The 24,610-nt window shown below is 62.0% G+C and overlaps 1 protein-coding gene and 1 long non-coding RNA gene across 27 annotated transcripts in view; one reads left to right on the plus strand and one right to left on the minus strand.

Annotated features, from left to right (window-relative positions):
* The window catches only part of PEBP4 (phosphatidylethanolamine binding protein 4), an 82,585-nt gene that overhangs the window by 34,212 nt on the left and 23,763 nt on the right, over positions 1–24,610 (plus strand). For 18 of the 26 annotated variants that reach the window (XM_068920593.1, XM_068920592.1, XM_068920581.1 and 15 more), the window contains one exon: positions 3,161–3,259. The exons of the other annotated variants lie outside the window; for them this stretch is intronic. In XM_068920593.1, coding sequence (XP_068776694.1) covers positions 3,161–3,259 — 99 coding nt within the window. The remainder of the gene's footprint in view (positions 1–3,160; positions 3,260–24,610) is intronic. 26 annotated transcript variants of the gene reach the window in all.
* Positions 17,546–19,526, minus strand: LOC104147535 (uncharacterized). The gene is made up of 3 exons (XR_694911.2): positions 19,454–19,526; positions 19,215–19,367; positions 17,546–17,872 (listed from the first exon to the last, which is right to left on the minus strand). It is a non-coding gene; the product is annotated as an uncharacterized lncRNA (long non-coding RNA).

The following is a 24,610-nucleotide window of genomic DNA, read 5'->3' on the forward strand; positions in this document are numbered from 1 at the left end:
AGGAGGGCGGCTGGGCGCCGGCTGCAGCCCTTCGCCTGCGCCCCCATCCCGGCCCCGCTCCCCCAAGCAGCCAAACTCCTTTGCGCCCTGTTTTTGGGGGTGGGGAGCAAAGCGGGGTCGGGACCCTGCCCTCCCGGCTCGGGCTTTTCTCCTGCCGCGCGAACGCGGTCCCCTGCCCGCGCGTTGCCTAGGAAACCGCCCGCTCCGCGCGCGCGTGCCGCTGAGCATCCTCTGGGCTTGCGTTTGGCTCCGGCTTTGGTTCCCGCGCAGCCCCGGATCCGCTGAGCCGGCCGCGCCAACCCCTTCCCTCCCCGCCCGGCTCTGCAAAACTCCCCGCCTGCTCCCGACCCGCGGACGAGCCGAGCGCGCTCCGATACCCTTTGCTGCCGCTTTCCGCCTCGAAACGGTCGGCAGCGGAAAGGCGGCACGCGGCGGGGCCGGGCGCGCCGGCCTCCCGGGGGCTTCGTTGCGCTTTCGGCCCTGCGAGGGCTCTTTCTCTCCTCTCCCCGCGCCTCGCTTGTCTCTCTGCAAAGAAAGGAAGGGGAAAAACAAAAAGGAATAATGCGTGCACTTTAGGGACTCGAGGACTGGGGAATTTTGTGATCTAAGCCCGTTTCCCTGCTCTCCGCAGCTGCCCGGTAAAGCCGAGCGGCTCCAGCATCGCTCGGCGCTGGCTCCCGCCCGCAGCCCCGGCAGCAGCTAATGCTGTTAGCTGCTGTCAAGGAGGGATTTTAGAAAAAATAAAGGAGCGGGCAAAGCGGGCCCCTGGTTCCCTCTGCATTGCCGGGGCGCGAGCGTGTCCTCGGCCGGCGCCCGGGCGCGAAAGCGCTGAGCGGATTGCTGCGGCCGCGGGGGCTTTGCTATCTTTAGGTGTGAGGCGAGGGATTGCATCTCCGCAGGTCGTGCCGCGGGCGCCCGGTGGGATCCGTGCTGTTTGCAGCCGCCGCCGCCGCCGCCGGGGAGCGCCCTGTTCCCGGGACGTGGCGTCACCCCGGCTCTCGGGGAAAACCCGCCCGGGCCCCCGCTCCGGCGCATCCGCGGAGGGAGCCGGAGCCGACCGCGGCTCCCTGACCCCGCCGCAGGGGTCCGGCCGGGCCGACCCGGAGCCGCGTGTGCCGCCACCTTTCCAGGCCGCAATCTGCACCAAATTGCGAGCCTGCTGTTAACTTCACTTGCACTCTATTCTCGTGTTTGCTGTTATTTTTTAACACTTTTTTTTCCTCTTTTTTTTTTTTTTTGCATAAAAGCACTATCCTCTCCCCAGAGCCTGCCTGTAGCGAAGGCATGGTCTGTACAACTGCAATTATTTCGAAGAACAGATGGAGTGAGGAGCAGAAAGTCTGTTAATAGTAATAGAAATGCTACATGTTAACCTGGACAGCACACGATGACAGTCCCATGACTACACGTTCTGTTCCCACCAGCTGGGCTCCCAGGCAGGAACGCGAGATGCAGAAACGCCGCGCTCGGCGCGCACCCTCCCCAAAGCCCGAGCTTAAATTCCTTCACACTTGCGGCGCTGGGTTTTTGGGCCGTCGGGCTTTTCCCCCCCCTCTCTTCCCTCCTGCTTCCTACTAAACTCCCATCTCGGCGCCAGCAGCAAATGTTTCCCTTTTTCCGGGATTCTGGACGATGCAACCGGTGGTGCCCGCGAGTGCCGAGGGGAAGGAGGCTCCTTGCTGCCGAGTCCCGTGCCTCCGCCCAGGAGGACTCGCTTCTCTCCCATTCACCCCATCCAGAGGTTGTGAAAGAGAGCAAAAAGGCTCTCTCGGGCCCAATAATCTTTCCGTGAAAATCGCTGCCTGGTTTCCCAAGTGACAAGGGGATTTAGCTGCAGAGCCCCGGCGCGTTTCAATGGGAATTGCATGGCTAAATCCCCGAGTGGGTTAGGAAATCGCGCCCCTCGGGCACGCCGGAGCTGCGCGGCACTGCTGGCCAGCTGACAGATGCACCTTGAGGTCTTGTTAGGATATAGATCCCTTAATCTAGGGGCTTGCAGGATAATCCGGTGCTGAGGTCCTGCCAAATCCCCCCAGACCTGCCGGTTTCCTTTCCGCAGCCTCAAGAGGTCACTTGGAACCCAGCTGCGCTCTGCGGGGACCAAAATAGCGACACTGTCCCGGAGCACCGGGGCGCGAGCAGGGTCGGTGGCCTCCCTCGCGGTCCGCGTGTCCCTGCTCTCCCGGCACGGCCACCGTGCCCAGGAGGGGATTGCACCCGCGCTCGCTCCCAGAGCCGTTTGCCGTCACCCGGGCACGCCGGCGGGGATTGCACCCGCGCTCGCTCCCGGAGCCGTTTGCCGTCACCCGGGCACGCCGGCGGGGATTGCACCCGCGCTCGCTCCCGGAGCCGTTTGCCGTCACCCGGGCACGCCGGCAGGGATTGCACCCGCGCTCGCTCCCGGAGCCGTTTGCCGTCACCCGGGCACGCCGGCAGGGCCGGGCCGGTTGCAACACCTGCCCTGGAAGGGCTGGGAAGGGCTTTTACCCTTGGGATGGTGTTGCCCAATTCGCCAGGTGCGCGACAGGGGAGAGGCTTTGCCTCCTTGGAACATCTCCGGGGTGTGTCGTCATCCCGGCTCAACAGTGTCGGTGCCGGTAACTCCTGCCCGGCCGCAGCGTGGCTGCCCCGAGCGTCCTCGCAGCCCTTCGGTCGGGGTTTTATTCAGTGGCCCAGCAGCAACAAGGACTAGCTTTGATTTTCAGCTCTATCCTGCTGCCCCTGGACAGGAAGGCAAACCTTCGCGGAAAGCCCCGTGCGCCGCAGCGCGCCTCTCGCGCCGCGCTGCTGTAGGATGTGGTTGGAGATCGGCCGCAAGGAGGAGGAAACTCTCCTCGGGGCCTTTTCTTTGGACAAAATACAAAACCCTGTTCTCTCTCTGCAAGCGCTTGGAAGACATTTAGATCACAAGAAACAAAATACCCGGAGAGGGCTTCTGGGTCTGGGGTTTCCCCATGGCGCGTGGTTGCTGATGGCCTCGTCTGAGCGTTTTGCACAAACACCATGGTTAGAGCGTGCGTGCCTGTGTCGGAGAGAAAACGCTGGGTTTTAGGGCCGATAAGACTCCTGGATGGCGTGGCTCCCAGCCGCGGGGCCGGGGCGCTCGGCGGACCCCCGCGCGCGGGCACCGTGCCCATCGTGCTCTCCTCCTCTCTTGCAGAGCAAGAAGTACGTGTTGGTCATGGTGGACCCGGACGCTCCCAGCCGAGCGGATCCGAGGAACCGCTTCTGGAGACACTGGCTCGTCACTGACATCAGAGTGAGTGCCCCAGCGCCTTTTTGCCCTAAACCTCCTGCCTGCCGCGGTGGCAGTGGCGGGCCTGGGGAAGCGTTGCTTGCTATAGGCATTCATATGTCACTTGCTATATGCGTTCATATGTCGCTTGCTATATGCGTTCATATGCCGCTTGCTATATGTGTTCGTATGTTGCTTGCTGCATCTGCAAGTCCTGGGAGCTGGGACAGGTTCATCAGTGGGAGCAGCCCCGGAAAAGGGGGTTTTCCCAGCTGCCGTGGCTTTGCCTCGCCGGCTCTCCTCCTGCTGTAGCCAGTCGAACTCCCGAAGGACGAGCGCTTGCGAGGGCGATGCGAACCGTGCCCCGCGCGTAGCTAGGGGAGCGCTTGCTGGCACTGTCGAGGGTAAAGCTGGTCCAAAAACATTGGGTTTTTTTCCCCCCGCCTGAAACATTGAAAAAAATTGCTTTGGAAATTCCCCACCAATGTGTTTATCGACACAGAAAACTCGTCGTTGCAAAGATCTGTTGCTCTTGGGGGTTTTTTTTTGTTTGTTTTTAATTGTAAAATCTAGTTTTGGTGACAATTTTGTCGGTGCCGGATTTTCCGCTTGGGTTTACCAACCGCCTGTTTTTCATGAGAAACATGCTTCCGGCGGGAGCCTCCCCGCTGGGGAGACGGGATTCGCTCGGCGCGGATGGGTCGGGGGCACAAACGGGAGAAGCTGGGTCCGGGCTGGCCCCGGGCGCGCGGGGGCCCCGCTGCGTCCTCGGCCGCGCTGCTGCCCCGCCGCTCCCAAATATTCCCAAATATTTCCTGCGCCCCCGGGACACGGGCCGCCCGGCGGAGCCGTCCTCGCTGTTCCCGCGCTAAAGCTCTCGCGTTGGCCCCGAGCTCGCCCGTTGTATTTCTGCTTTACTTAGAAAATCAGAAATCAGCTTGTTCCTCTCTTGCTTGCTTTTATGTTTTAAAAGATTAGGTGTTTCAGCTCTGAATCAATCTAACTAATAATCTGAGCGCTAAAGTCTAATTAAGATATCAATTAATTTGCAGCGTGCATTTAACACGAAATATCTGGTCGTTCTCCTCTATTATTCTCTGAAATTACTGCTAAGGGCTTTTTGTACAGATACCTTAATTAGACTTTTTATTGTTAATGGGAATATTGAGCAAATTAAAATCGGATATTAATACTTTCCATGAATTTCCTAATTGGCAAAAAAATATAAAGCATTCAGAATAATTGCAGAGATTTGTGTACAGGGCTTTCTTTTCTTTTTCTTTCTTTTTTTTTTAAATCCTTTACAGAAACCCTTCTGCATTTCTAACAACAGGGTCCTGAAAGTCTCTCATTAATTTTAATATTTACTAAATGCGAAGAAGCCCAGGCTCTTGTTTTCCCCTCTGTACACAGATCCTTCTGAGGCATCCGCTATTGCTAATTATTGCGTTCCTCTTTTCTCTCTCTCTCGCTCTCTCTTTTTTTTTTAAGTAAAAGCTCTTTTAAGCAAAAGAGGGACATGCAGGATTAAAGACGGTTTTCCAGTGCAAATGCCAGGAGGTTTTTCCCAGCTGATTCCCTCCTGGAAGGGCCGGGGTCAGAAACTTCCTTCCGGCGCTGGGAAGCGGGAGCTGCCGGAGCAGCGAAACCTCCGCGCTCCGGAGGCGCCTTCCCGCTGCCGGCGCCGGCTCCGCTCGGCAAGGCCTGGCTCGGCCAGGCTTTCCGGAGCGCCGCGGCTCTGGGGCTCCTGCAAAGCCGGCTGCACCCCAGCATCCCCCGCGGACCCCCAATTTCAGCCAGGGTTGGATTTCCAATGGTTTTCCTGGCTGCGACTCGGGGACCAAGCCGACCCGCGGGAAAATCCCGATTCCTCAGGGTGAGCAAAGCCCTCGAGCCGGCAGGGAGAGACGTGCCTCGGACCCCGCCACGCGCCGGCATTTGCTCCGGATCCCTGCTCGGAGGGGGGCTGTGGTCCGGAGCCTCCGGGCGGCAGAGCCTCGCCGGCCCCTTCCCCTTATCGGCGCCGTGCGCCGCTCCTCCGATCGGCAGCCGCCAAGGATGCTTTCACTCCCGTTCAAAATAATTTAAATAAAAATGTTGCTACAAAGTGGAATAATATCTTTTGATGAATGTTTTTAAAGCCCTTTAGGTTTTCGTGGTAATTTGCAGTGTAAAATTATTTAGAGATAAGAGCCAAATTAGCTCTTATAGGCGGAGGTCGATATGTCCCGTTATCCATGCGAGCAGTGTTTAAATATAATCAGCCTTTACTCTAATGCAGCATAATTGTTCATTTGAAATAGCTTTTTTTTCCCCCTTTTTTTTAACTCCATTCAATGAGTCATTAAAATATTCAAAGGATAATGCAGTGAATTGGAAATGAATTTATCGCATTATCCTGTATGTACTGTAGAGCATCAGGTAGCTAGGCAGAGTCGGAAGTGGTTTACAGAGCAATGCAGTAAACAAGGCTTTTCACTTTGCTTTTGGGTGGGGGGGGGAGAGAAAAAGAAGGGAGAAAACAGAAATTTGGCCCTTCAGAGGGAAAGCCCTCCGTCTTTATTCCGCCCTCCGTGGGGAGGAGGACGGGGAGGGGGGAGCGCGAGCAGCAAATTTGTGCTCCGCTCAAGCCGTGCTGCTTTAACTTTATTTTTATCAAAATATGTTTGTAACAGAAAGTCGTTATGGAAACGGGTTTTGCCAGCCAGGAGGATTCCTGCCTGCGGCTGCAAGGCGACAAGGACCGAGCCGGGTCGCTCCGGCCCCGGCGCCGCTCGCCTCGCCTGCGCCCGCCCGCTCCGGGGGGTCCGGGCAGAGCCGGAGCCGCTCAGCGGCACGGCCGGGTCCCGTAGGGGCAGCCTGCCCCAGCGCACCGGGAACGGTGGCCGTTCCCGGCCCCTCGCCCGACCCACGCCGCCACTTTGCTCTCCGCGGCGGGGCCCAGGAGTCCTGCTGCCCGCCCGCCCCGTCTCCGAGCGCCCCGTCTCAGCGGCTTTGTGGCGCTGGAGAAATAACCCCAGACCTTCCGCCAGCTGGCGGCCGCGGGGGTCCCCGGGCGGGCGGGCGGGCAGCACGTCCCCGGCGAGGATGCTCGCGAGCGGTCCCCGCTCCTGCGGCCGCGCTCGCCCGCCTGTTCCCTCGCGCTGGTTCATAAACAGGTTCTGGGTTGCAAGTGTCACCATAGAAACAGGTGCTATCTTAAGCAAACAAGGGCTTTATTAACCTTAAAAGTTATGGCATGTTCGCACGGCGAGAGGCTGGAGAGGCAGTGGTGGGGGCCGCCGGGGTGGGAATGCCGGCCGGCCTTCCCGCGGGGTCCGGCATGGGATGCTCATCGGCCCTTCTGGTGGGGTCCAATGCGGGATGCTCATCCGCCCTTCTGGCAGGGTCCGGTGTGGGATGCTCATCGGCCCTTCTGGTGGGGTCCGATGCGGGATGCTCATCCGCCCTTCCCGTGGGGTCCAGTGAGGGATGCTCGTCCGCCCTTCTAGCAGGGTCCGGTGTGGGATGCTCATCTGCCCTTCCCGCGGGATGCAGGATGCTCGTCCGCCCTTCTGGCAGGGTCCAGTGCGGGATGCTCATCTGCCCTTCCCACGGGATGCAGGATGCTCGTCCGCCCTTCTGGCAGGGTCCGGTGCGGGATGCTCATCTGCCCTTCCCGCGGGATGCGGGATGCTCGTCTGCCTTTCTGGCAGGGTCCGGTGCGGGATGCTCATCTGCCCTTCCCGCGGGATGCAGGATGCTCGTCTGCCCTTCTGGCAGGGTCCGGTGCGGGATGCTCATCTGCCCTTCCCACGGGATGCAGGATGCTCGTCTGCCTTTCTGGCAGGGTCCGGTGCAGGATGCTCATCTGCCCTTCCCGCGGGATGCAGGATGCTCGTCTGCCCTTCTGGCAGGGTCCGGTGCGGGATGCTCATCTGCCCTTCTGGTGGCTCGTCCCCCTGCGGGCGCAGCTGCGTCCCAGAGCAGAGCCGAAGCCACTGGTCCAAAGCAAACTTTTGTGGCGAAACGGCGTTCATACAGCACCCGGCATGGAGCGGGGGCTCAGCTCAACCAAAATGTTCCTCCGCTACCATGCCGTGTGCCATTTATTAAAAATAATAATAGATCGCTTCCGTTAATAATACTTGCTTCCATTGGCGTCGCCCGGTCCCTGCGGTCGGCGGGATGCTGCTCCCGCACCGCGGCTGACTTCCACCCTCGGGTCCCTGGGGATTTAGGAGAAACGAGCCCCCCGCTCCGCACCCGTGCACCCGCTCTGGCGCCGGCCCCGGGGCCCCGACCGCGGAGCGGCCACCAGCCGCGGGGTCGGCTCGGCGCTGGCGAGTGCCGTTTGAGCCCGCATCCCCGCCGCTCTTTGTGGGAACGCCGCGGATGCAATAGTTAGCGCCGCGACATTGTTCCGGCTCGCTGGGGCCCCTTGTAGTCTACTTTTTGGTTATTAAGCTGAGCGTTTGAAAGGGAGGAAACAGAGAGAAATGGTGCTTTAACTGATGACTTGGTTCCTTGCAATATTCAGATCCCCAGTGTGGGTTTCTGTCGCTGCTTTTTAATGAAACCTTTACTAATAAAAATTAAAAAAATAATTAAAAAAGCAAGCCAAGGAGGTTGCTGTCAGGATGCAGTAATCTTTGCTCCATCATTTGCACTTTAGGCTTCTTGGGGCCTTTGGAGGGGCACAGCGAGGCCGGTTCCCTGCGCCGCCCGCCCCAAATCCGGGATCGGTTTTCCCGTTCAGACGATCCCCGTTGCCCGTCCTGGCCGGGGTGGCGCGTCCCAGCCCGGTTGGCAGGACCGTGCCGCGCGGGCTCCAGAAAACGCCGCCGGCAGCAGCGTCTGCAAAGAGCCCGGCCGGCCCTCGGGGCACGTATTCCCGCGACAAGGCTCTGCGTTTAACAGGTTTCCTCCAAACGGTTTTAGAAGTTGAGTGTCAACCGCTATTATTCATGCTCTGCAAACAGATGGGGTTTAATTGCTGCTACTGTCAGGCTCTCTGCAAATATCATGTGAAAAGGGCTTTTTGGCTAATTGTTTTAAAATAAAAGTTCAGAAACTACGTATAGAAATTATAGATCAAATGTATTTTAAAGATCAAACTGTTTATATTACCTTTAAATATAGTCTTTAGTCAACAGCATTAGGATCGGTGAGTGACTGTACGATACAATGCCACCCTAGGGCCTGCGACGCCAGAACAATATGACAGCAGTAACTTATTCCTGTTGGAAAAACAACACCAAAACGCGATTGGCCAAAACCGTGGGAGAACGGAGCCGCTAATCTTTGTAATTTCTCGGGCACCATTAGGGCAAAGTGCTGCCTTCACGTCGCTGCAGCGAGGCCAAAGCGAGCCATGGGGAGGCCGGTGGTTGCGGTGCAGGGCCAGGGCTGCGCGGGGCTCGCCGGCGGCCACCAGCGCCTGCGTTTGCCCGGGCACGGCGCAGCCCCCTCGTACCCGCTTCGGCCGCCCGCCGCCGGCGTGGTTGTCTGCAGGGAAAACCCCTCCCTGCGTTTCATTTTTGATGCTTCATGCAACAGCTCAGCTTCCGCGCATGGCGTGCAAACCTCTTCGCTTGCCCCAGCGCTGCAGTTCGGGCAGAGCCACGTCCTTGATTTTGCAGCCCGCTTGCTCCTCTCCTGGGGCCGCCGCTCCCGCTGTCCAGCCTCTTCAAAGCCATCAGTCTGGGGGTGTTTCATCCCTTCCCTTCTTGGGATGCTCCATCCTTTCCTTTCCCGGGATGCTCCATCCCTTCCCTGCTCGGGATGCTCCATCCCTTCCCTGCCTCCCTCCCGTGCTCAGCCCGGTGGAAATGAAGCCTGCAAACCACCAGCGGCGTATCAAGGGGTTAAAGCCACAGCAGATTTCTCGCAAAGGCCGGGCCGTTGGCTGTTCTGGATGGAGAGCAGAGCGAAGGGATGGTGGACACTTACTGAGCTGCCCTTAGGGCTTATTCTCTCCTGCTTTGTAATTAATGCCCTCAGGTAATTACCCTCCCCAGCTTCCCCGAAAACAAATCCCCCTGGCAAACAGCAAGCGAGGAGGAGCCACGTGGGGGGACGTGCCCTGGCTCCGCTCGGGAACGGGGCGTGCGGGGACGAGCACGTCCTCACGAGCGGGGAAGGCGCAAGCCTGGGCCGCCTCCAGTTTTGGGGAGGGAAGGGGGAAAAGCGCGTTGCTCCGCGCCGAGGGCTGCAGCCAGCGAGGGTGGCTCCCGGGGAGACGGTGGGCTCAGCTCCGGGCTCTTCCCAGCTCTCTTCTGCCCCCAAAGCCAGCAAGCAAGGGACCGAAAGGGGCTGCCGGGAAGATGCCCATCGGCGGGGAGGCGGGATGGGGTGCCGCGGGAAGGCGGGCAGCCTCCGGGCAGCGTGCGGCAGAAAGGAGGCGGCGAGCGCGCGCGCCAGGCGTGAGAGGCCACGGCCGTCGTCGCTTTTCCCCGACACGCGAGGGCCACGGGGGCAGAGGGGTGGGCCGAGGCCGGCTCCCCCCGCTCCGTCCCTGGCGTCCTCCTTTTGCGCCTTGTCCGCAGGCGGCCGGTGCTGCGGCCCCCGCGCCGCCTCCAGCCCCCGCCGCCGCGTGCCTGCTCCCTCCGCGATGCTCAGCAGAGCGCTCGGGGCCGCGCTCCGGAGGACAGGCTCTGCGCAGACGTGCGTTTTATGATTATTATCATTATATTGCCAAGGATCCATGACGAGGGAGATGATTGCGACTGCTACAAAGAGGTTCTTGTAACCAGGGGCTGCAGGCAGCTAGTTTTCTCGCTGTTTTTTCCGCTCAGCCGTCACCTGCCCGGCACGGCCCGGCCCCGTCCTGCAGCCGCGCTCAGCCGCGCCGCGGCGGGGCTCGGCTCTGGCCGTGCTCTGTTAGCATCCTTTCCTTTGGTGGGGCTGAATTTAGCGCTTGGAAATAATCCCTTTCTTCCATGTGGAAAAGCAAAACAGGCTTGCACGCAGACCAGGCTTTCTGCAGCGGCAGCCAGGGCGCTGAAACGAGAGCACTTCGGTCTCCGCAGCTTTTTTGCTGACCGAGAGGAGAAGAGGAAGCGTAGGACGCGTGTGCCAGAGGGCCTGGGCACCCCGAGCCGAGCTCACCCCAAAAGCGTTGCCCCTTTTCTGCTCCGCGCGGCGGAGCTGGCGTCGCCTCTCTGCCGAACCCCGCGCGCAGGCAAAACCCCGTGGCCGGTTTTGCACTTTGCATTCAGCACGAAGCAGACGGGTCGCTGCGCGGCGGCACGGGGGCTCGGGGGCACCGTCCGCTCCCGGCGACAGCGCCGTGCTGGAGCGCTCGGCAAACGAACCGCCCGTCTGCAAAGCCGCGTGATTGCAGGGTTATCGGGGCTGTTTTCTTGGGCGAGCCGCGCGTGCAAGACGCGCTCCTGGCGGAAGACGCCGGCTCGGGCCCTCTGCCTTCGTTTCCGCAGCAGCTATCATCTTTATGCAGATTGGCTTTAAGGTTTTTTTTCCTAGCTGCTTCTGTTTCATTTAACCCGCGGAGGCTAATAATTTGTCACAATTCAATAAAGCGGAGGTTACAAACACTCTTGCTGCTGTTTATTTAAACGATGGTTTGTTAATTAGCTCCTCTTAACGAGGAGAGAATAAATCAGATAAAAAGCACCGAAACGGCACGGAGGTATTTTGCAGATGAGTTTTGCTGGCCGGTGCGGGGGCGCAGGGAGGGGTCGGGGCCGGCCCCGCTGCACCTCGGCTCCCGCAGGACTTTCCCAGCGCTTCCCGCTTCCTGGCGCTGCTCCGCTGGCGTCGCCCCGGGGCCAGGGGAGCCCCTGGCAGCGCCGCCGGCTCCCCTCCAAACTCAACTTGCCGGTTGTTTTGGCTAAGACGGGGGGTGTGTGTGGGGGGGAAGTAGGTCAAGAAGCAAACCGCGCGACCGTCGCTGCGGCTGGTAAGCTGGAGGCAGGTCGGGCCGATGGCAGGCATCCGGGCGAGCCGGGCCGCTCGGCTCGATGCCGGCACCGATTTGCTTGCTCGTAAGTCGCGGCCGCCCGAGCTGCGTCCCGGGGCCGCGGGGAGCCGGAGGCGGCGGAGGCCGGTCGCTTCCCGGGTCTACCTTGCGGAAGAGCCTCTAATCAGTGATTAATGGGGCATGTGTGGTGTGTGGGAGAGATCTGTGTTGGAGGAGGGAACTCCTACAGCACCCCGGTCATGAATCATTTGAAAGGCAAATTCGCTGCGTTGCCAAGGGAACGGAAGAAAGGAAGGGACTTCCCTTTGCCGAAATGACTCGCGCTCTGATGCGGCTGAGAAAATCGCTCCAAAAGGAGGGGGAAAAAATAAAAAAAATAAAAAAAATCGAGTCAAAGCTGTGACTAAGCAGCCGAAGTTATGTAAAGCGCGCTGGGAAGTGCAGGGGAGGGACAGCGCATCCTGCCGCCCGCCGCCGCCGCAGCCCCCTCGCCCTGCCCGCGGAGCCGGGGCGCAGCGCCGAGGGGCCCCCCGCTCCGGCGCGTGGGGCAGGCGGCGCGGCCACGGTGCGGGCTGCCGCGCTGCTCCCCCGGCTCTCCGGCGCCGGCCGGGCGTTGCTGCGAGCCGGCTTGCAGGGCGGCGAGGTTGGCGACGCCGGGGTTGCCCCGCGCGGCGTTTCCGATGGCCGGTTTCCCCCGCCGCTGCGCTGCTTTCGTCTCATCCTCGCCGCGACGCTGCTGGGTTTCGCAGCCCAGAAAAGGGCTGCAGGGAGATGCCAGCCCTCCCGCTCCCCCCGAGCCTGGGCTAAAGGCCGGCTTTGCATTTGCGTTGCTACGCCCGGGGCCAGCGCTTGGTTGGGGTCTTGCAGGACCTCCGTCCCCGCCGGCTGCGGGCTGCCGCGCGGGCAGCCAGCGAGCGGCTCTCCGGCTCCCCCGGGACGCGCGGGAGCTCGTAGGGAGCTCTGCGGGATCCGCGGCGCTCGCGCGGTTGCCGTCGCGGCCCCGACAGCCCCCGTGAGCGCCGGCAGGTCGCTCAGGGCCGGATTTGCAGAGGGGTTTTGGCAACCGAGTTTAGCGACGCTCATGCGAAGGGGGGTTTGCAAAAGCGCGCGCGTGGCGGCAGCGCCGAACGCTGCTCGGCGGCCAAGCGGGCGCCGCGCACAGCCCTGCGTCCCAAACGGGCTTCGCCAGGCCCTCGCGAAACTCCGAAGCGTGGTTTCTCGCTGGAAAGGGTCACCGGGGCCGTGGCAAGGGGGTCGCGGCGGCGGGGGCTGCGCGAGCATCTCGCCGCGCCCGGGAGCGGCTGGGGATTTTTCCAGCTTCCTCCTGGAAGCCCCCGAAGCCCGGCAGGGAGCTGCAGCTCTCCCAAAAAAGGGAATGCAGAGGCAGCCGCCGGGCGGAGGAAAACCCTCTCGCTGCCCTCCCCGGGGTGCCACCGCCGAGCGGTGTCTGCGCGATTAGTCACCGCGGCGGAGCCGAGGCTTCCCCCCTCCCCGGCAGCGCCTGTCCCCCGCACCGGCGCTCCTCGCACCTCCGGCGGGACAGCCGCAAAGGCAGCGGCAGCGGCGCGCCGCGGTCCGAGCCCGGCAGCCGCAGGTTGCTATGGAGCGTCTGGCTTCGGGTTTTCAAAGAAAGAAAGAAAGGGGGGGGGGGAACCCTCCTGCAGATGGTTTCACTGGAAAAAGCACTGGGAAAATGCAGGGATTTGGTGCCCTGTGCGGGTGGGGAAAGTCGGTGGAGGGGAAGGGACCTCCCCCCTCCCCTGCTCCCGAAAACGGGGCGAAACGGCGCCGGCCTGCAGCAGCTTCTCGCCCTGCTGCCCCTCGTTAGGATGATGGTAATATAACGGAGTTACGGTACCCAGAGCCTGAGACAAACCTTATTATTTTAACGCTGAGCAAACGAGACCCGGGCGCTCTCGACTAGAGCTTTTTTCCCAGCGTGGTACCCGGGCTCGAGTGTCTGAACGAGCTGAGATTTATTTCCAGAGCGTGGCCCATCACCTGGGGGGAGCCGGGGAGTTCGCTTTCGTTAAGGAGATTGAAATTATGGCTTTGTCCCCATCAGGAACGACTTCTCTCCCGCCACACAGAGACGCTGCGCATGAGGGAAACGGGGTATCGTTTGCCGTTTTGTGAAAAAGTGCCTTTTTTTTTTTTTTAATGGTTGCTCTGGGTTCTATGAAAAATTTGAGTACTATAAAACGGAGAGTTATTTCAAAAGGGCAAACGAGGCGTGAAGGCTGAAACGGGCTGTTTCTTCCCTGCTGGAACTTTCTCCTCTTGGTTTGCTTGGGAAACAAAACTCCCCCCCGGCCCCAACCCCAAAACAAGCCGCGATGGGAGCATTTAGGTTAACGTGGCCTCTTCCGGCAGGATTCGGCCCCGTCTCTCCGATCCGCCCCGGTTTTGCGGTCGCGTGAACGGGCAGACCTGGCACCAAAGATGCCTTTTCCGCAGCGAGGCCCCGGAGCGGCGGCGAGCCGTCACCCCGAGCAGCCGCTGCCTCTCCGAGGCCCATCGATCCGCTCAGCCAGTGCCAGCGCCGCCCGGCCGGGAGAGCGCTTAAATCGATGCAGCTCCAACAACCGCAGGGCACCGCCGCCGCCGGGCTTGAAAAGATCATCCCAACGTGACGGCCTTGGGCGGCAGCCGGTTAATTAATACGTTGCAAACGATTCGGCCAGGAGCGCGCTGGCAAGCGCAAGAGCAATTAACGGTGTGCAGCCCGCTGCCCCCCTCCCCGACCCCGTCCCGTGGCATCGATCCCCCCGCAGCGCCGGAGAGGGACGCCGGGGCGCTGGCAGGGCACGCGGCTAACGAAGCACTCGTCGGCCCGCCGTCCCTCGGAAAGGCTCTTCCTGTCGTCGGGGATGGCGCCGCTGGGTACCGGCGATGCCCCGTCCCCAAAGCGGGGCTGCTCGCGCGCAAGACGGCCTCGGCTCGTGCCCGAAAGCCCCCGGGGCAGCTTCCCCGCCTCTCCCACCGTGAAACCACGATGCCTGCGCCGGGCGGAAACGAGGTGGCGGAGCGAGGAAAACCCTCCGCTGGCTTCCCTTGATGAACTGAGCTAATTTCTTTCTTAATGGTTCGCTACGGAGCTGAACGCGAGGCTTTCCTCCTGCACAGCAAACCCTCTCCCACACACAGACAAATAGGCTGAATATTTAATTGGAATTCCTCACACCTACGGGGTAAAGCCTTGTCAGTAGAAATACAGCCCATCGCCAGCTGGCATCCCCGCACGCCACCCACCTGATCGCTTACAAAGCGCTCCCTGGCCGGGCTCCCCCCGCGCGCCGCCCCCCGGGCCCGCGGGCGCGCAGCCCGCCGGGGGGGACGCCGCTGCCCGGGGACGCGGCCGGCAGGCGGGCTCGTCCGGTTCGCCCGAGGGAGCAGCGGGCAGCTCCTCGCCCCGGCGGCTGCACGCTGCCGTCGGGCGGCTGCCGGGGTCGCAGCGCCCCCGCGGCTGCCCGGGCCTGGCCCCGGGGACGGCAGAGGGCAGTGCCAGCCCGCGCCGCGCGACGCCTCCGCGCGGAGCATCGCCCGGCCCTCGGGGCTCCCGTCGGGGCGTCGTGCCCGGTGCTGGGAGCTTGCATCAGTGAGTTTGTGCCCGGTGCTCGGGGCTGGTGTCTGGCAGATCGTACGCAGCCCTCAGGTTTGCATCAGGGGCTTCATGCCTGGTGCTCGGGGCTGGCGCTGGGGAGATCACACCCAACCCTCAGGTTTGCATCAGGGGCTTCATGCCCGGTGCTCAGGGCTGGCATCGGGCAGATCGTACCCAACCCTCAGGTTTGCATCAGGGGCTTCATGCCTGGTGCTCAGGGCTGGTGTCGGGGAGATCGTACCCAACCCTCAGGTTTGCATCAGGGGCTTCATGCCCGGTGCTCGGGGCTGGCGTCGGGGAGATCGTACCCAACCCTCAGGGTTTGCACCCAGGAGCTTCTGCTCAGCCCCTGGGGCTTGCTGTAGCTAAGGGGATGGAGAGCAGCTGCAGGGCCGGGGCAGGAGAAGAAGGATGTGGGGAGATGAGGTGCATCCTGGCCGGCATCCTGCTGTCCACGGGGCCACCGCAGACGTGGGCCGGAGCCAGAAGCATTGGCGTAATGCTCCCCCTGCGCTGGCACGCGCCGGGGTGAAACCGTAGCAAATCCCAGCCTCGTCCGCACACGCTCCTCGTGCTTCCGCCGGGACAGGTACACGGGCTGTGGCGGTGTCCCAGCTGGTTGACGTTCCTTGGAAGCCCGCTGCTGGCTGGGCTTGGGGCAGATGACTCGGTACCGGGGCGGAAACGGAGAAGTATTCGCTGGAGGGCTTGGTGGGAGGGATGCTGAGTCCCATTCAAGGACGGATGCAGGGAGCCCTGCCCGGCACAGCCCAGCACCTTCTCCTCCGTGGTGGCCCCTGGGCTCGCCGGGGTGGTGGCAGCCAAGTCACCTGAGAAATGACGGGGCCACAGTTGCGGCAGCAGGTACCACTTCTCCCTCCCTGTCCGTATTCTCCTTTCTGTATCATGCTTCCGCAAACCCTCGGGCGTTTCGCGTCCCTGCAAAGCCCGCGGCCAGGCTGTTGCCTCCGAAGGGCCGGTTTGCAAACGCAGCCGCTGGCCGAAGCCGGGTCGGTGCCAGGCAGCAGGGCAGCTGGCAGCAGCCAGCGTGAACGCTTGCAAGCATGCCAGCGCGCGGCGAAGCCTTCCTGGGCGGAAGAAAGCCCGGGTAGGTTCAGCCCATCCCTCCCGGCTCCTCTCTGGCCACTGGCACCTCCCGGGCCGAGGAGGAGGAGGAGGAGGAGGAGGAGGAGAAGGATGGAGAGGAGGCAGCGAGCCGGGGCTCCCCCAGGTCGCTCGAGTCCGCGCCAGCCGAACGCCAGGAGAGCAGGAGCCGGGGACGCGGCCGGCGGGGAGGGAGCGCGGGGAGACGTCCGCAGCCGGGCTGCAGCTCCCCTTCTTCTCCCCCCACCCAAAACGCTCTTCTGTTTTCCAGCAGAACTGCTCCTTTTGCATTTTTTCCCCCTGCTCCCGCTCTCTCCCTCCCTTCCCTTTCGGCTCTTCCTCGCTCGCTCCTTCTCCGGCTCGGTCCCAGGCTGCCGAGACCCCCCTGCCCTTCCCGGCAGCGACCTGCAGCTGTCTGGGGGTTTTCCCCCCCCTTTTTCTTGTTTTTTTTTTTTTTTAAAGTTTCCCGGCGTCTTTGTCTTAACGAGCCAGGTTAAATATTCTGTAATCAGTGTAATAATACACCTGGACTTGTTCGCGAGATATCTGCCTTTTGTACTGCGACAGGACATTAATAGTAATTATTCTGCTTTGTAATTGGAGCTTTAAATACTAATTCAAACAGCCAGAGGAAAACCAATTAGTGCTAATTTATCTCTATGTGTTTTGGAGAGCCTGTGTCTGTCATACTGTGAAGAAATAGGTTGGTAATTAGTACAGTTGGGTGGTAGATAGAAGTAATTATCAGATTCTTTCATGTTCTTTTAAAAGGGAGGGAAAAAAATAAAAAAATCTAAGGGCTGCGTGACTCTGCCTTTCTTTCGGAGGAAGTTTGCACCTCGCGCCGGAAGGCAGCGCCGGCCGAGGGCGCCGGCGGAGGGCACGCGGCCGGCCTTTCCCGCGCGGCTGCCGGCAGCGCTCTTGCTCGTCGGATCGCGCAGCCCCGCGCCGCGCTCGGCCCCGCGGGGAGGACTCGGCCTGCGGGGCCTCCGGTTCCCCCCTCCCTGCGCCGGGCGGTGAAGAAATCCGTAATGCACGGAGTACGGTTGTTCCCCCCCCCCCCCGTCGGGAAGTCAGGACAAACCAGGCCGGGAGTTGGGCAGGATCGGCAGGAATTCATTAATGGCCCATTCTGCGTTTCCTTTTCTCTTCAAAAACCCAGTGGAGTTACCTAGGTAATAATAAAGTGCACCGTTCCAGGAGGGAGGGAACAGATTCTTATTTTGATTAAACGGATTTCTCCTCCTCCCCTCCTTGCCCCTTTTATTCCTGCCAATTTAAGATTTTTGTTTAGGGAATGAAGGGAAAAAAAAAAAAAAGCAAATGCTAACGATGGAAAAAAGCACGTTTTTTTGAAGGCAGGGAAGAAAATGCCATTGGAAGTATTCTATGCAAAGAGATGCCGGGGGGCACAATATATCAAAGAAAATATAATACACCCAGGTTAAAACTAATGATTGCCATATAATTAGATGTGAACCATTGTGCTATAAATGTGTATTCTTCAGCGTGCTGTGATTTTACTGTAAAAGAGAGAGAGAGAGAGAGAGAGTGCGAGAGAGAGTGCACAAGAGAAAGAAAGACAGAAAAACACAGAACCCAGCAACATACTATAAAAAGAACTCTGTTGACTTTTCTGCTGTTTAGTATTCCTTGCCCGTACTCCCCCGGGAGTATGTAATTAGTGCTTTATGAAGAGTGCATTTAAAGCAGTTTAATATTCACCTCATTCAGTCTGAAACAATGTGATCACTGCTTAGACAAATCACTGCTCCTTACTGACATCCTCTGTCAGTACATTACCTCTGAAAAGACCTTTCAAGAGGCTTGGATGTTAATTAGTTGTCTATCATGTATAAACAGAGCAGTGAGCAGAAGGGCTGCGCCAGGCCAAAGACACACAGGGAAATACTGGAAATGCTTCCCCCCCCTCTCCTTTTAATGAAAATTCATGGCTCCGTCGTGCCCACACCGCAGTTTGCTGGCTCTCTGCGGAGTTTGGCGTGGCCTGCGGAGAAGAGAGGAGGGAGGGGAGGCTGGGTTTCCCTGCCGCCGGGGCGCGCTTCCAGGCGGGCCCAGCCAGCCCTGCTCCGCTCCCCTCGCTCCTGCCAAGCTGCCGCTGAGCTGGGCTGGCCCCAGGAGCGCCCGCTGCTCTGGCAGGGGCACTGCCGAGCCTCCGCGCGGCCCCCCCAGGCTCTCTGCACCCCAACCCTGCATCCTGGCCCTGCATCCTGGTCCTGCATCCTGGTCCTGCATCCCAACCTTGTATCCTGCTCCTGCATCCTGGTCCTGCATCCCAGCCCTTCTTCCTGGTCCTGCATCCCGACCTTGTGTCCTGGTCCTGCATCCCTACCCTTCATCCCAGCCTTTATCCTAGTCCTGGATTCTAGTCCCACATCCCAGCCCTGTGTCCTCGTACTGCATTCCTACCCTGCACCGCAGCCCTGCATCCTGGTCCTACATCCCTGCCCTGAATCACTGTCCTGCATCTCAGCCCTGCATCCCAGTCCTTCATCTTGGTCCTGGATCCTCCTCCCACATCCCTGCCCTGTGTCCTCATGCTGCATTCCTACCCTGCATCCCAGCCCTGCATCCCTCCCCTGCATCCCAGCTCCACATCCCAGCCCTATAGCCTTTCCCTGTGTCCTGCTACTACATCCTGGCCCTGCATCCCTGCCCTGTATCCCAATGCCAGATCCCAGCCCCGTATCCCAGTGCCACGTCCCGGCTCCGCACCCTGGTGCGCCCCTTGGCCGCGCATCTCTGCCCGCGTGCCGCAGGCGCGCTCCCGAGGGGATGGCGACACGCACTGCATCCCTCTCCGCTGCCGAGCCGCACGGCGCCGTTCCCTTTCGGAAGCGTGAAACCGCCGTGCTCCCTGAATGCTCAGAAATCGTGGCTGGAAATGCCGCTTCCTAAGGAGCCGGCTGAGCCGCTCGCAGGGAATGTGCTGCAGCCACAAAAACCTCACTGCGCTTAAGGATATTCACGCGGGAGGGAGCGGGGACGGCGCTGTGCCGGGCTCCGGGGCTGCCGAAATGCGGCCAGATCCGGGCGTCTGCCAGCGCCGGCATCTGCACCCGCAGCTGGGGAGGCTGCCGGGCCCCAAAGCAGGAGGTTCAGGGTTTAATCCCAGGACTGACTCCTGTTTAGTGACTGAACATGCTGAACGAGCTTTTCTGCACCTATAAAATGTGGTTACTGACACCCACCCACTTTTCTAACATGCTTCAAAATGAATGGCTGGAAAATACTATAGGAAAACTAAGTATTACTATTTAAAACAGAGCTTAGCTTAACATAGTGGTTTTACTCAGTAAAAAGCTACTTAAGTTAGCTACGACGCTCACTTTATCACCACCGATAAGCAGATCCGGCTGTCACCGACGTGCAGGCTGCCTCGGCTGGCAGGGCTTTCCCCCGCCGGCGCAGGGCTAGACGGGCCCGCAGCGCACCTTGGGCAGAGAAACAGCAGATTTGGCTTCCAGATCATGGGAGCAAGCCTGTGAACAAAAAAAAGAGGAGGTCAAAAATGCAGAATATTTGCTGTGAGGGGCAAATTATTCAAGCAAGGAAAAAAAAAACACACAAAATGATCCCTTTAATCTTGGGAATTTTTGCAGTGCGTCCTTGTCTTTTTCAACGTGAAAAAAAAAAAGGGAAAGGGAAGAGTCGGAGACACGTTTAGGGCTGTGAGTGGCCTGGTTTTGCGTCCAGGGCGGGTGCATTCGTGGTTAGGGTGCGCAGGAGTCCTGGTCATCTCCGAGAGGTCACTGGCACCCTGGCCGCGCTTGGCAGCCCGGAGCCGCTCTGCAGCCAGTGCTCCGCGGTCACCTCCCCGTGCATTGCCCCCGGGCTCAGCCCCCCACGCACAGCCCCCCGTGCAGTGGCCCCCATGCATTGCCCCTGTGCATTGTCCCCGGGCTCAGCCCCCCGTGCACAGCCCCCCATGCAGTGACCCCCATGCATTGCCCCTGTGCATTGCCTCCCATGCACAGCCCCCCGTGCAGTGGCCCCCACGCACTGCCCCTGTGCATTGCCTCCCATGCACAGCCCCCTGTGCACGATCCCCCGTGCACAGCCCCGCGGGCACCGTGGCACGGCTGCGCCGAACGGCCCCGCAGGACGCCCTCCTGCGCCGCCCCACCTGGCTCCCAACCCAGCAGCTCCACACCCTCCGGACTGGGGTTTTTCCCCCTTTCTCTCCCCTTTCCAACAGCTTCCCTGGCCGCCTTAGTCACGAAGGTGAGGCACTGGCAGAGACACAGACATCAAAAACAAGAGGTGATGAAACGCCAGGAATAATTAAGTTGCACTAAATCACTGGGCCCAGGTGGCACCGTGCCAGAGCGCTGAGGAAACTGGAGCACGAACCAGCCGAGTTATTATTAATAATCACCATCGCTGGCATGAACAACAACCTATTTTGCACCTCTCGGTACCGAAGGAGCGGGGAGCACCCAGCCAGGCTCCGAGCCCGGGCAGGGAGGGGGCCGGCGGCGGGCGCCTGGCACGGGCCCTTTGCGCAAGGCAGCAGCCGTCCCTCCAAAGAGGAGGGAGAGATCTAGCAGGTCGAGCCTTTATTTCTCAGTCTAAATTGATTTTTTTATATTCTCTAGAGGGTCCCGTTGGCTTGAGGCGGCGGCCCCGCGGCCGAGCCCTCCGCGGCAAGGAGGGCAGCGGGGCTTTGTGGCTGCGCTTTCAGGGGAGCAGCTCTTGTCCTCTTCCGCCTCTGGGCATCGACGTGAACCCGGCGGAGGCTGGATCGTGGGAACCGAGCTGCGGGCAGGCTCGGCCGGGCAGCCCTGCAGCCGGCTCGACCTGTCTGTCCGGACGGCCCCGAGCGGGTGCCGTGGCTGCACCGGCTCGGTCCCTCGGCCGCCCGGGGCAGTGCCGCCGGGGATCGTCCTCGCGCCGGGCTGCGGGAAGGAGCTCTGCGTTCCCAGGCCGGCGCCGCACCGCGCTCCGGCCCCCCTGCACGGCGTGCAAGGCGCTGCGACCGCCTGCAATACCCGAAGGGCAGCCCAGAGCGGGCCTGAGCGCAGCCGGCTCGGCCCCGATTCCCCTGCTCGGCGCAGGGGTTTGGGGCGCCTTCCGCCTGTTTTGCGCCTTTGTATTGCAAAGTGCTGCCGAAAGCGCTGCTGCTGCGCGGGTCCCTGCTGTGCGCGAAAGGGACCGCTGCGCTGCCCCGGCCAGGGCGGCATTGGTGCTTTCTGCAGCTGCGTGCCGGGCAGAGGGACGCAGCCGCTTTCCCACGCCTCCCTCTGCCCCGTTCGGGCCTCGGAGGTGCCTTGTGCTTTCGGTCCGGCAGGAGAGGGGCTAGCTGGGGTGAGAAAAGAGGCTTGAGTGCAGACTCCTTCGACGCCGAGTGCAGAATCAATCTTTGAATTACACGGGGGAGCCCGAGCTCGTTTCAGGGTTGCATCACGCTCTGCAAGAGCCCCAGGCAGGCACGTTGTAGCATTAGGGGTTATTTCCCACTGCTGCCTGCTCACACGTCTCCGGACAGGAGATATTCACCCCTGCACTGAGCTCGCGTGCAGCCGGGCTCCGGGCACAGCCGAGTGCGCTACGGGAGTCCCCGGGGACACGGGGGCGAAGCGGGGCCCCCGCTCGCCCCGCCGTTCCCGGCTGCGTGCCCGCACCGCCCCGCTTGGCAGGCTGCGCCAAACCGTGTCGAAACTTCTGTAAACCTACTGCGTGTGCAAAGCTCCCCTAAGCCGCGCGGGCCAACCTTTAACCGCCCGGCGGCGCCGAGCTCCCTCCCAGCTCAGGCCCTGGTTCCCGCGCGCCGCGGCCCTGCGAACGCCGCGCTGCCCGCTGCCGCCCTCCCGCTCGGGCCAGGCACCGGCCGCCGTCTGCGGTCCAACGCGGCCGGCCGCCTAAGCAAAAACCCGGAGCTCATTCTGCTCCTCTGGCTCAGTCGATTAAAATCTCTGCAGCTCCTTCTGCACCTCCGTGGAAGAGGGAGGACGGCAGCGGCGACGCGGGGCCCGGGGGTCACCGCTCCCGGCCAGCCCTCTCTTTTTCCCTATGGACACACTTGAAAGGGCTGAAACGCTTCCAGCTGCTGTGACGCGTTGGGACGGGCCCACCGCCCGCTCCGGCGGGTGCTGCGAGGCTGGGAAGCGTCGCCAGCATCCGCTGAAAGACTTTCCCCGGAGCCTGCTGGAGACGCTCCCGGCGCGCGAGGGGAGGCGGGCGGCTGGAGCCGCGGCCTCGCCGGCGCGGGGCCGTCTGCAGCGAAGCCGCGCGCGCGCGCTGCCGGGCTTGGGAGCTCATTAGCGTGATGATGACAGTGCTCGCTGTTGCTCCACGCCTGGTGCCGCGCGGGCCCCAGCTGCTGGGAGCGCGCTTGCCCAACCTGGCGAAACCTGCACCGAAGACCACCCTTTCTTAAGCAACTCTCCTGACTCAAGGTGCCATCCCGAGTCACGGATCCCTGCCCCCTCTTGCAAAACATCTCCTTGCAAACAGGTTTCCCCACGAATCCCTCTTCCAACATTCGGAGATTTTTTTTTTTTTTCTCTTTTCCTTCCCGCGACCTGTTTGACCAGGCAGCGCCGGGGCCTCGTGCTGCTGCCGGGGTGGGACCTGCCGGGCGGCGCGGGAGCTGCTGCTCGGACCCTCCGCCGCCCTGTCCTGCGCTTGCAACCCCTCCAAAGACCTCGTCCCCACGCGGTGCCGGGACCGGCGCCCCCCGCCTCCTCCGTGGCTGCCGCTCCTGGGCAGAGCTAAAGCCGAGCCTTGCCGGGGGCGCAGGCCACCCCGGCGCATCCGCCCTCGGCTTAGGCAGGGCTTCTCCAAGAGCGACCTCGTCCTCGGCGGGCAGGGCTTTCCCGGCGGGGTGAGCATCTTCTCCGCGCTGAGCTGCTGTCAGCCGCCGAGTCCGGCTGAGATGAAACGTCCTGACGATGCCACCCGGTGCCCGGGGCCAGCGGGCTCTTTTTTAACGTTAATGGCCCAAATGATTTCCAAAGGGAGCTGGAGCAAGCGCCGAGAGCCGTGCTGACGGCCCCTGCCTGTGCCGCAAGTGGGCAAGTGGTTAATGCCATCACTGATAAATGAAAAGCTGATCGCTTATTTTAGGGCCCGCTGGGCCGGTTCTCAGCTAATAGCCCCGCTGGGCTAGCGGCCGCCCGCAGCACGCGCTCAGCGTGGCTCTGACGTGCTTAGACATCTGCAGTCGCCGCTAGCCCCGCTCCCTCTGTTTATAAATGCATTTTTTCCCTCTTGGTGCGCGACCCGCCAGCACCGGGCACGTACGCAGCCGGGATGCGCAGGGGCCCGGGGAAAGGGTCTCCGGCGGGCGCTCCCCCCGGGCCGCAGCGCCACCGCCGCTCTGCAGCCCCGCTGCAGCCGAGGAAGGTGTGCCCGGCTGGCCCGGCGCGTGGGCGGCGAGCTCAGCGCCGTCTTGTCAACACTTGAATATGTTGAGCATCACTCACGGGGCATTCTGCAAGAAACCTATTAAGTTAATTACTGCATGTGTGTGTGTGTGTGTGAGAGAGAGAGGGAGAGCCAGCGTGCGCGCCGCCGATGTAAAAATTTGGCTTTCGCGGTTGCAAGACGCGGGTGATGCAAGCCCCAGCCTCGCGGTGTGATGACATCTCGTCTGGCTGTAAGCGATAGCAGCGCTCGCCCCGCGCCGACGGATTCCTCCCCCCGCCGGCTCGGCAAGAGCAGGCGCCTGGGCCAGCCGCTGGGAAGCGGCGGGAGCCCGGAGGGAGCCCGGCCCCGGCGAGCACGGCCGCGGGCAGCCCCTGGGCTCCGTGCACCGCGCTGCGGAGCTGGGTCTGGGCTGGCGGAGAGAGGGTTTGTGCCCGAGAGCCCTAGGGCTGCTCGCAGCCTGCGCCCCTCGCCTGCGCCTCGGGCCGGTGCTTGTGCCGCCGCCGGGTCCCCGGCAGGGCCGGGTTTCGGACCCGCTTTGCCCAAAAGGAGGTCTGGAAAGGAGATGCTTGGCCAGTGCGTCTGCATGACCCAAAATAAGCAGGAAAAGGAGAAAAGCGGCCGGTGCCGTCCCGGCGCAGGCGGGCCCGGCCGCTGCTCCTCTCCCCGCGAGCCCCCCGGGTGGCTGCGGCGGCGGCAGCCCCTGTGCACCCGGACGACAGCCCCGCGCCTGAGTCACCGCTCGGCTGCTTCAGCGGTGACGAAACCCGGCGAAAAGCAGGCGCTTGCCGCTGCCCAGAGAAACACCCCGGCCGCGGCGCCCGGCGCCGGCTCGGGCACCTTCTCCCCGTCCCCACGCGTCCACCCTGCAAATCCTTTTTTTTGGCCACCCCCTCAGAGAGGTGAAAAACGACTTTCCCTGGCCGGCGCCGTGAGTCGTAGCAGGGCCAGGCGCGAGGGGAGCTGCCGGGGTCCGGCGCGGGCTGGCGGGATGCTCCGGCCGGACGAGCCCTTTCCCCCCTCCCTCCGCCTCCGCGGGCGTTTCGTGGCCCCCGGCATCCGCCCCGGCAGGGCAGCTTGGCCCCCTTCCCGCACGGCCGCCGGCCCCGGGCCGCCTATGCGCGCCAAAAGAGAAAGCCCCGAGCCCCGCGGGAGCCCTGTTCCGGTTGACTTTTATGGAAAAAAGGGAAGTGCATGGCATTGTCGGAGCAGCCTTGGCAGGAGCTGCCGTTGAGCGCCCGCCAGGCGGAGGATGGTGCGGCAGCAGCGGCGCGGCTGCGTTTAACCCCTCTTCCGCAGGACACGGCGCCCGGCCGGCTCCCGCGGACGGCAAGCGCGGCGGGAAGCCGAACGCAGC

The sequence above is a fragment of the Struthio camelus genome, chromosome 27 (assembly GCF_040807025.1).
Source record: "Struthio camelus isolate bStrCam1 chromosome 27, bStrCam1.hap1, whole genome shotgun sequence".
NCBI lineage: Eukaryota > Metazoa > Chordata > Aves > Struthioniformes > Struthionidae > Struthio > Struthio camelus.